Source organism: Talpa occidentalis, unplaced genomic scaffold (genome assembly GCF_014898055.3).
Source record: "Talpa occidentalis isolate TD23 unplaced genomic scaffold, MPIMG_talOcc4v2.1, whole genome shotgun sequence".
Classification (NCBI taxonomy): Eukaryota; Metazoa; Chordata; class Mammalia; order Eulipotyphla; family Talpidae; genus Talpa; species Talpa occidentalis.
This window is the reverse complement of record NW_026555331.1, coordinates 2,107,308-2,118,516: the sequence shown is the minus strand read 5'-3', so window position 1 is coordinate 2,118,516 and position 11,209 is coordinate 2,107,308. Positions and strand designations below refer to the sequence as shown.

Here is an 11,209-nt window from a genome sequence, read left to right as displayed (position 1 = left end):
TATCATCTCACTATTCAGAGATAACCTCAACTAATATTTTGGCATGTATTATTTCATATGTAATTAACAATGTTATCTATTTTCTTTATCTGTATATATTGAAATGGATTGGTATTATACATACTATTTCATATCCTGATTTAAAAAAAAAACTTAATGTTTAAAGAATATCCCTTCTGTCGCTGTTGTTTATATGCATACAGCTGCAGCATCTTAATTCCTGCTAAAGTTCCATCATGCACATGGGTCTTAGCCTAAGTCTCCTCTCTGGGAGGAGACCACAGGCACCTCCAGTTTTCCAATGCTCTTTTTTTTTTTGACCCTTTGTGTACATCTTTCCTGATCTAAGAAGCATATTTTAGAGTTTTTTGTGGCATTTTAGTGGTTTTTAAAAACATTTAACTCAATTGCCTCCCCGGTGGCGCAGGTTGAGCGCTGGGTTGCGACTGCCGAGGCCTCTGCGGCGCCGGTTCGACCCCGGCTTCTCCCGATCCCCGACACCAGAGGAGGGTCCTACATGGCGCGCAGACCTCTCCTGCCGCCCGCTGCTCCCCTCAGCAGTGTACTTCGGTCCTTCTGCCTGCTCTGCTCCCCGCTCTGGCTCTGGTGAATCCTCTCACCCTCCCGCGCTTCTGACTGTACCCAGTGCATGTATAAACAAACAAACAAACAAATAAATAAATAAAAACATGCCTCTATAAAAATATTAAAAAAAAAAAAAAAAAAAACATTTAACTCAATTGCCCTCTAGAAAGATCTGACATTTTTAAGGTCCCAAGTTATACAAGGGCACTATTTTTAAGCTCCCAGTTATACAAGGGCACTATTTACCTTAAACTTTTGCTACTGGTACTATCTTTAAAAAAAAAATTCCAGCATGATATACCTCTTTTCTATTTTATTTTAATTTCTTCATGACTTGCAAGGTAGAGTGTTAAAATGTATTTATTATTCATATTATTGATGGGATTTTTTTTCATGGTTTTGGGATGGTGTGGGATGTGAGAGGAATCACCAGAGACAGAGTGGGGAGCAGAACAGGCAGATGCAGTGAAATACACTGCTGAGGGGAGCAGCGGGCAAGTCAGGAGAGGTCTGATGTACCACTTGGGTTGCTCCCTGGCAGGGGATCAAACCGGTGCTGCAGTGGCTGTGCATAGCGTCATAGGTTGCATCTTAACCCCTTGCACCACCAGGGAGGCCCGATTTTCAAGCTTTTTAGGTAGTAAGGCTATATTACAAATAACTTCTCTCTTTTTAGTTGCTTTTTAAATTTTTTTATGGAGTCTTTCTTTGTTTACAAACTTAAACTTTTTGGCATCTGTCTATTAACCTTTCCTTCATGGGGTGAGGCTTTAGAAAATTAATTTTAAAATAAAGGAAATCTGCATTTTTACTGAATGAGGAAATATGTTCAAATTAAAGTTTAATAGGTTCATCATTTGTCTTAAAAATGAAACTATTGAAACTACTGCTTTTTTTTACTCTATGAGATTTTTTTGACTCCTTCATATTTATTTTCAAGTTATATATTGTACTTTTTGGAATATTTATCACTTTTGTTTTAAAGTGATAGTTAAAATCTAGAATCTTGCCATTCAGAGATAGTCCTGTGTTTCTTCATAGTTTTTTATGTAGATGCGTCATATTGGGGTAATTGTGTGTGTGTGTGTGTGTGTGTGTGTGTGTGTATCCTTATTTTTTTCTCATTGTATTGAAAACAAAGGGGATGGGAAATATGCATTCATCTATACTTGAAAGGTGGAGAGGTGTGGGTGGAGGAATAGGTTGATGAATGCTGATACAGAGGTGCACAGATGCTAGAAAAATGATATGTGCTCAACAAATGGTAGTTCTAGAAGGATGTGTGTAGTTAGATCAAAGCAGATAGGTGGGTAGAAGGATAAATGGAAAGAAAGAAAATTAGAAAAATAGTTCCAAATTGTTACTTGCAGTAACGAGCATTCTATGCTTAAAAAAAATCTAATGTCCTTTGCATGGTATTCAAGAATTTCTTTAATTTGATCTCAGAAAACATTTTTTAGATTTATCGCTTTCACTTAATCCCTTTAGTAACTCTGCCCCAGTCCCATCAACTTCATCATGTTGTTGTGATTGGATTAAGTGAAACCACATAAAATTGTTTTTATAGGTCAAAGGCTATTGAATACCAGACTAGCATTTTTGTATGGTCTGACCTAATGGATGGAGTTATACAGGGAAATAACGGGTAAATAGATGAAACAGTATAAAGATGGTTGCTTGGATAACGAGGTGGGCTGATGAAAAAATTGGTGGAAGAACCACAATGAGATAATACTTCATACCTACTAGGAAGGCTACAAAAATATACCCAAAGTGGAAAATTGCAAGTGTTGGAGAGGATGTGGAGAAACTGGAACCTTCATACATTAGTGGTGTGAATGTAAAGTGATGCAGCTACTGTGGAAAACATTCTGGCAGTTCTTCAAAAGGCTAAACATAGAATCATCATAGGACCCAGCAATTCTCCTCTTCAACATATACACTGAAGAATTGAAGACTGGACTACGGCACTTGTGTGACACTGTCCAGGCAGTGTTATTAACAACAGTCAAGACAATCCAAGTGTCTGTCCACAGATGATGGATAAACAAAATGTGGCATATCCATACTATGGAATATTATTAAGCCTTAAAAAGAAGTTAAATAATGACTTGAAAACAGTTTGCTAAGTGAAATAAACAGACACCAAATGACAAATATTGTATGATTCCACTTACATGAAATATCTGGAATAGGTAAATTCATGGAGACAGAAATTACATTAGAGGTTACTGGGGGCTGAGAGAAGGGAGAATGGGGAGTTAGTGCTTAATGGGTATAGAGTTTCTGCTTGGGGGATGAACATGTTTTGGAACTAGGTAGCGGTGATGGCTGTTTTGAGTGAAATTAATGCCACTGAATTGTATACTTGCAAATGGTTACAATGACAGATTTTATGTTGTAAATATTTTTTTCACAATAAAAATAATTCAAAAAATCGATGAATGAATGTCTGTGGACAAAGGGGGAATGAATGGATTTGTATACAGAGAGGTGAGTTGTTGAGCAGGTGTGATGTCCTGTAAAGAGTGATTCAATAAAGGTACATTAATGGGCATGAGGATGTGTGAGTGGGTGGATGAGCAGTTGCACAGATGGGATGAGAGGGAGTGACTGGAGAGATGGAGAGTATATGGGGTTTACCCATGGATAGAAGATGGGGAGGTGACAGTGGGTTTTCCTTTCACCTGCCCAGCCCCGGGGTGGCCCTAGCTTGCAGTGATTGAGAAACCCTCAGTCAAAGCCCCCCTCTCTGCCACAGGCTCCTTGCCCCTGGATCTCAACCACATGCCCAAGCCGGTCAAGACGGCCGAGAAGTGTTCCTTGGATCAGTTGGATGACACTTTCCACCCAGAGCGGTTTGTGTCCCTTTTTGAACAGAAAACAGTGAAGGGCTGGTGGCCCTGTGTGGCAGAAGAGGGTGAGAAGAAGACACTGGCGGTAAGTCTGCTGCCTCTAGCTGCTGGAGTGTGGGAGTGGCACTCCCATGGACTCACTAGGCACATGCCTGTTACGCTCCCTCTCCACCCTCCACTTTTTTTAAAATTTTTTTTAAGATTTATTTATTTATGTGTACAAGAACTGGGGTACAGGCCAGAAGTGAGGGGGGTCAGAGGATTCACCAGAGACAGAGTGGGGAACAGATCAAGCAGATTGACTGAAATACACTGCTGAGAGGAGCAGCGGGCGAGACAGGAGAGGTCTGCTGCGCCATGTGGGTTGCTCTCTGGCTAGCTGGGGATTGAACTTGTGCGGCAGTGGCTTCCAGTAGCTTCATAGTGCTGCATCTTAACCCCTTGCGCCACCAGGGAGGCCCCCACCCCTTACTTTCCTAGGCACCGTCTCTCTTCCCTTCAGCTGCCAGCCTTCCACTCCTTGAAACTCACACCCCTAGCAAACCTATTTACATCAAAAGATACCCTTATCTCCAGCGCCTCTATGGGTACTCTGCACTTCTGTTGTCACAGGGACCCATGTCCTGGGCTCCTTTCTGACCTGGGCCTCTTCTGGGGGGCTCAGCTTCAAGGGATGACCCTTGTACCAGTCTCCTTGCCCAGAGGTCTACTTAATGGTGCGAATGGGGACTGTGGGGAATCCACTTTCCTCTGGAGGGGAAGAGAATCCCTGACAGTTTACTTAGAAATGGCCTGCAGCCAACTAACCTCTAGAGTAGCCTTTGAAATAAAATGTCCTGGTTGTGTAAGGAATTATAACAATGATTAAGGTGTGCTATCACGTTAAAAGGAAGAGGGAAAGAGCATGCACAGATAATATGCAAAAGGTGTACAAATCATTAAACATTAAAAAAAGCTTTTTCCACTTAAGAGTGAAATAATGCACTATTTTAAAATGTGAAAACATTCTTTTTTGCTTGTTAAATCAGAATACAAAAATTGAAATTCTCCTTGCTGGTGAGGATGCAGGACAGGCCCTCTCATTTACTTCTGCTGGGAGCCCTAGTGGTTTTACACTTGAGGAAGCAATTTGTTGGGTAGTACGTAGGGGGAGATTCAACAATGTGTATGTCCTTGGACTCTCTCATGCCACTAAAATATGCCCTAAAATTAACCAGTTAAAATTAATAATTTAGGTTATAGGGTGTTTGTTGCAGCATTATTTAAAATATCAAAGAGTTGGAAACACCCAGAAAAACCAAAATAAGTAGTTTACTAAATAAATTATGGTCAACCACCCCACAGAATGTCTTGCAGATACTAAAAGCAAACCTTACACACTATATAACTAAGTGAAATTCCTAAGTGAATATTCCTAAGTGAAAAAAGCAAGCTATGGAACAAAAATTCACAGTGTGGTATTTCATATATTTACAGAGAAAAACAGGTCAGATACATACATAGGGACATTAACAGGACTTGTCTCTAGTGGAAGCATGGCTGCCTTTCTCCTTTCTGCACACCTGTCTGTAGTTTCTAAATGTTCTGCGAGGAGCAGGTACTGCTTTTGTAATCAGATCAACTATATATCTTTTCAAAAAAGATAATTAAGTGGCCCTGGCCTGGCCTGGCCCCCTTTCAAGCATGAGGCAGAGCCTTTGTGTCCCTGACAGTTTCCCTCTGTCCCTGCAGGGCAAGCTGGAGATGACCTTGGAGATCGTGGCGGAGAGTGAGCATGAGGAAAGGCCCGCTGGCCAGGGTCGGGATGAACCCAATATGAACCCCAAGCTTGAGGACCCCAGGTTAGTGTCACCTCTGACCCTTGATGCCTGCAGAGGAGGGCCTGGGGGTATAGCCACAGTCTGAGAGATACTCCGCTTCATAGATATGCAGAGGCCTCAAGACCCACGTAATTCACAGACAGATGTGACATGTCCAAGGTCACATGGTCTTAGGGAGCAGACGACTGGCATATTCTTGGGAACACCGGCTCATTCCAGGGCTCTCCTCCTCAGTTAATTCCAGAAGCAATCACCATTGGGCAGCTGTGAGCTGCATGCCAAGCGTCCCCTCGTATGGCATGTATATGTTGTGTGGTGGAATGTTCCCTGCCGGCTAATTGGTACTGTCCCCATTTTGCAGACAAGGAAATAATCTCAGCAAAGCTAAGTGAGGTCATTCCATTAAGAAAGAGGTGAAACTGTAATCCTCATTCCGGTCTGGTTGGCCCTGGAGTCTGACCAAGATCTTCCCCTAACCGAGCTGCCTTCTGTGGTTCTACTGTGGTGTCAACATGCCTTTAAACCGTCTTCATTATCCTAACTAGGAAATAGGGCAGTCCCTGCCTGTCCTCCTTCACACACCACTAAGGGGTATAGATGAATCCAGAGGAGACTGAAGCCTTGAAGGCAGTTACTGGGGACCGGATGTGTGTGCTGCTTCCTCCCCACAGCCATGTCCGTGGAAGCCAGACTCAGTGCAGGCAGTGCTTTGTCACGGTGCTGTCCACAGCACCATGGTGGCAGGGAGGTGAGAGGCCTTCCCATCCAAGGATGTTGGGAAAGAGCAGAGACCAGGGCACAGACCCAGCAGCTGCAAAAGATGTGAAACAGTCGTTATAGAGACACCAAATGCTGCAAGCTCTTTGGGTTTCCAGGCTGACTGGGGAAAGGTTTTGAGGTTCTTGACTTTCTGGGTTTACCTCCTGTTATCCTTCCCGGTCCATGCACCAGCTTAGGCAAGTGGTGAGTCTTATCTGGGGCTGAGTGGGCCACAGCTCTCTTAATATGGGCTCCTCGAGGCTCTACCTGGCTCCCAAATCTCTAGTCGGTGATGAAGTCCTGGGTCAGGAAGAAGAGGACGGCAGGAAAGTGTCCTGGACTGGAGTGGCATGTTTAGGGCTTGGCAGCATAGGGGGCACAAACACTGTAGCAAAGACTGGGAGGAGAAGGGAATAAATTTTGGGGGTAGGGGCTGGGGCCTTGGGGGGGCGACAGTGGAGGGCCAGGGATTCGGCAGCAAGGCTTGGGCAAAGAAGCCTTGTAAGGGGTACCCTGCTGACCAATGGGGTCTTCCTTTCAGGCGCCCTGACACCTCCTTCCTCTGGTTCACCTCCCCGTACAAGACTATGAAGTTTATCCTATGGCGGCGGTTCCGGTGCACCATCATCCTCTTCCTCATCCTCTTCATCCTGCTGCTGTTCCTAGGCATCTTCGTCTATGCCTTCCCGGTGAGCAGGCCTGAGGGGGCAGGCACAGATCCAGTCTTGAGGGAGCCCCTGGTCTAAGAGGGAGACATAGCCTGTACTCTTGGGAAGTTCTCAGTCCAGTGGGGGAAACTGAGTTCTTGCTCTTGATGTGAGATATAGCTGTCCTCAGCCAGCCCTTGGAATATGTAGTCAGAAGGCCAGGCTCCTTGGACAGAGATGGCAAGGGTAGCAGGGGAATCTCCTTGAAGGAGGATTTCTCTTGGGTCTGGAAAGGAAGGAAGGTGTGGGTGGCAGAGCAGAGGGGAAGGTCTGTCTGTTGGTGAGGGTGGAACCTACTAAGACCCCCAGGAAGGGACGACCTAGGGCCGAGAGGGTCTCAGTGTCCCCCTGAGGACTTGATGGAGCGTGTCCTGCCTCCTGCAGCGGGGCGGGCATGGGGGAAGGTATAGGTGAGCGGGATAGGGGGGTTAGGGGGTGGGGAAGCTGGCCCAGGAGTCTCTTACTTGGCAGGGGCTACTCCGGAGGTCCCTTTCACCTGACAAAAAGCCAGCTGATAACTGGCAAAGGGCTGCCAGGGCCACATTTTGAGGGTGTGGACCCTCACTTGCAACTCCCCTCACCCCCGCCTCATTAGGGCCCCTCCCAAGGGAGGAGGACCAAAAGATCTTCCTTGTCTGTGCTTCTCAGTTCTCATAGCTCATTAGGGGAATCCTGGGGATGCTCCAGTTCCCCATGTTCCTGAAGCTTCAGACCTTGAAGGGACCGAAGGGTTCCCAGGCTGGTACCTGATTTTTAATGTGAATTAAAATTTAAATTAAAATTTTAATATGAAAATTTCAAATGAACACCAAAGTAGAGAGAATGGTAAAATCAACTCCAGGTCACACCTACTGGCAAAGAAATAGACACCAGAGAGGGGAAGGGACAGGTTCAGGGCTACATGACACCCTGCACACAACTCCCAGGCTGGGGCCACTGTGGCCTCAGTCCCAGTCAGCACCAGGCCACCTGTCAGAGGCACTGTGCCTGCAGCCTGGGAGTTCCTGGCCTGTGAGCGCTTTGCTTTGTGCATCCTCCAGGAGGAAAAGGGGGACAGGATGGAGAGCCCCCTCGCCCTGTGGCTGGCCAGATGATATTAGCAGAGAGAGCCAGTTACAACCACATGCCACCCCCTCTGGTCCTTGGTTTCATGAACTGTGGGGTACAGCAGAGAAAGGGGTCTGGCCTGGACATGCAAGCCCCAGGCACCCTCTGTGACACATGAAGCAAAGGAGGCCCTGGAGCCAGGGTGGTGATGCTGGGCTGCAGGCCAGGCCCTGGAAACCCTTGGAGCCCACGGCTGCCTGGAGTGCCCTGCTGACCGTGTGCTGAGGCTCCGCAGAGGTCACGGCCTATTGGCAAAATGTGGCTGCTGTCTAGGGGTGGATCCAGATTGTTGAGATCTGAAATTTGGACAATTGGGGGGCCCTCTTGAAGCAAAGGAAGACGAAATTACAAATACAAGATTATATCCGGGACATTGGAAGGGCGGTTACTGTGTGGGGCCTGGAGATAAAGCTGCTCCCAGTGGTGACTTGGGATCTGAGCTCTGGCCCAGGACTTCCCCTCAGTGTTTTCCCCGTTGGGCAGGCCCAAGTTGCCCATCGGAGTCGGGAAGGTATGATTTCCCTAGCCTGGTCTGCCCTCAGGCTTGCCTTCTCTCATTTGAGTGTACCTAGCTGCCATTTAGCTCAGGAGGAGACTTGAAGCATGAGGTGAGGGTGTACTGTGAGGATGTGGGAGAGGCTTGTGAGCTGGTGCTGCTGGGGAGCTCGGTCTACTGGGGAACATGGGAAACCTAGGGTACATTGAGATGCTCCATCACGAGGTTCAGGGTAGGTTTAGGCAAAGGAGGGCCGGTGCACACCCTTGCTCCTCAAGGAGGTAGAGCAGCAGCACCAGTACCCGTGAGCTGTCTAGAAAAGCAGAGTCCTGCGCTGGCCCCAGGTTGCTGAGGAGAATCGGCATTTGGGCACATTAAGGTTTAAGAACTGGTTTGCCGGCTGGAAGTCTGCCCTTGGAGTCAGGAAATGTTGGCCGGGTTCCTGCTCTGTCTGGGACTCACTGTGTGATCTTGGTGAGGCCTTCCTATCTGCGTGAGTGGGGGCTGGACAAGGTTAACTCTGACCTACTGTGACTGTGCTGAGGAGATCTCTTTCCCTTCTCTGGGGAAATATCTCTCTTGGTTGCACATCAAATCAAGCCTCCTCCCGGGGAGCCCAGGGAAGGAAGGAAGCAAGTTGAAAGTGATGTCACCACTGCCCCTTTCTCTGCCTAGTCCCTGTCCCTGCTGGCTAGGTGCTGCCCTGCCAGGCAGGTGGGCCACAGACTGGGCCTGCAGGAGCTGGAAAGGAGGCCCCGCTGTCTAGCTGGAAGGTGGAGGGGAGCTCTTCATTCACTTTCAGACTGCGAGCTTCCAGTGTCCCGGGGTAGCTCAGCCCAGGCCCCATGTGCGGGAGCAGAGGAGCCCTTGGGCCAGTAGCCCCAGTCAGAGCACGGCCCCTGCTTTCTGGGCCCCAGCCATGGCATTGCACTCCTTGAGTTCTCTTGGAAATTGTCCTTTGAAAATACCAACTTTGCCCTCCTCTCTCAGTGTTGGCTTGTGGGGGTCAGGTCCTTGGTGAGGGGTATCAGAATAGCGGGGCTGTCTGTGCCTGAGGTGAGGCTGCAGAATGTTTTGCTACAAGATGGGCAGTTCCTGCTTCCCTCCAGCCAAGTCCCAGACCTGGTTAACCTCACCTGACTTTTAGGCCTTGGGGACAGAAAGCCTAAAGAGAAACCTCTTCCCAGGTGTGGCAGAAGGGGGACCCAGGGCCAGGGCTCTCCCCTCCAGTTGGCCTAACCTCCCACCCTCTTGGAAATTCCCCTGGGAGGGGGACAGAGAGGAAAGACTGTTTGATTCCTCTCAGCTCCCCCCAAAGCCAGCCGGGAGCAAGGCCAGCGTGGGGAGGCAGCAGGCGATCTGGCGGGGAAGGAGCGGCCGGCTTTGTTTCCAGAGTTGGCTTTCCCCGGCAGGCGCTGGGGAACATACTGTCCCAATTAGGAGTCCTGTGTTGTGTTGTATGTGTTTTCATGGTTTGGGGGGTGGTGGTGAGTGGGGAGAGGAGATTCCTGTCAGTCCTGAAGCAGCCAGGGCTTAATCAGAGGTGACCCGCTGGCTTGCGTCCTGGGTCATCCCTGTACCTCCCTCTCCCCCACCTTCTCCCTGCTCCATGTACAGGAGCATGGTGGCCAGTGAGCCCCAAGTTCCAGGTGGTGGTGTGTGGGAGGGGGCTTGGGGGGCAATGGTGATTGTGCCTTCAGACCACCTGTCTGATGGAAGAGGTTGGGTAGGTCTGCCGCTCACCAGGCCCCAGGTCCTGAGTCTTGGCAGCAGGTCTGAACGTGGGATGAGCCTCCATCGATAAGGGAGAAGACAGCAATTCAGGCAGCTGCAGCCCCAAGCAGGAGGTGCCTGTGGGGTTTCAGCAGGGTGCGAATTTGACTGATGAGAGAGCACTGGGAGGGGAGAAGGTTCTGCTGAATGTGCATGGGGGTAAGGAGGGCAAGGAGCCAGCAGGTGTCTGAAAAGATGAGTCTTCTTTCCCAGCTTCTCCTCCCAGCAGCTGTCACACCTGTCCCTCCTCCTGCCTTCCAGAACTATGCTGCCATGAAGCTGGTGAAGCCTTTCAGCTGAGGAAGCTCAACGCAGGCTGCCTCTTCTGCCCTGCTCCACTGAGCTCCTCCAGACTCCAGCCTGACTGTCCTGCCAGGGTAGGCAGAGAGACAGATGGACATACTCTAAGAGTTGGTAACATTGAGCCTGGGATCACCCTGCTTTCATCATTTCTTCCCTGCCCCCAACCCAATCCTTTTTGGATCAGCCCATATATATTTCAGTATAAAACAGTTGGAACCACGAGGTGGTGTTGGTACGTGTCTCTGTAGTGTCTGAGTGGGGTGTAACTGGTTGGGGGGAGGCTGTGTCCAGGGGCCTGTGTATTACTTCTGGGTCAGTGTTCTGAGTTCTGGGGTGGGGGTTGGGGGAGGGTGGGCCTAGAGACCTGCCTAAAGATCAAGCACATTCTGCTTCTCCAGGATTTTCCCTTCCCCCCTGTGCCTCTGGTTTCTTTGGCCACACCTGGGAAGAGGTTCCTCTTTATACATATGAACTCTCCAGGAGAGGGCTGGCCAGTCACTCTCCAGGCAGGGAACTTCCTGGACCCCTGGCTGTGACATTGCTCCATGCTCTTGGGATTTCTTTAGGTTCCCTCCCTCTGTTTCCTCACCCTGCTTTAAAGATCTAGTGTAGACAAAACACACCTTTTTCTGTGGTCTAAAGCTTAGTTTTAGCCATGGATCTGACATCTCCTGAAGGAATCGGGATTCATCTTTGGAAGCAGCAGGAACATACTGAAGAAAAAAAGCAGAGTATGAAAACATCATATTTCCAATGGCCTGAGGGACTGGAACTCTGGAGCACGGCTCTGACTGCTTCCTACCC

General features: G+C 48.5%; 1 protein-coding gene across 1 annotated transcript; it reads left to right on the top strand.

Annotated features, from left to right (window-relative positions):
* Positions 1-3,316: 3,316 nt before the first annotated feature.
* LOC119240881 (dysferlin-like) lies at positions 3,317-10,553 on the top strand. The gene is made up of 4 exons (XM_037506099.2): positions 3,317-3,525; positions 5,172-5,281; positions 6,561-6,708; positions 10,364-10,553. Exons 1-4 carry the CDS (start codon positions 3,373-3,375, stop codon positions 10,400-10,402), a joined length of 450 nt encoding a protein of 149 aa, XP_037361996.1. The 5' UTR covers positions 3,317-3,372; the 3' UTR covers positions 10,403-10,553.
* Positions 10,554-11,209: the final 656 nt, after the last annotated feature.

Coding starts and splice junctions, on each gene's coding strand:
- LOC119240881 (XM_037506099.2), top strand. CDS start 3,373: ATGCCCAAGCCGGTCAAGACGGCCGAGAAGTGTTCCTTGGATCAGTTG. Junction 5,282..6,560: donor CCCAAGCTTGAGGACCCCAG/GTTAGTGTCACC, acceptor TCTTCCTTTCAG/GCGCCCTGACACCTCCTTCC. Junction 6,709..10,363: donor TCTTCGTCTATGCCTTCCCG/GTGAGCAGGCCT, acceptor CCTGCCTTCCAG/AACTATGCTGCCATGAAGCT.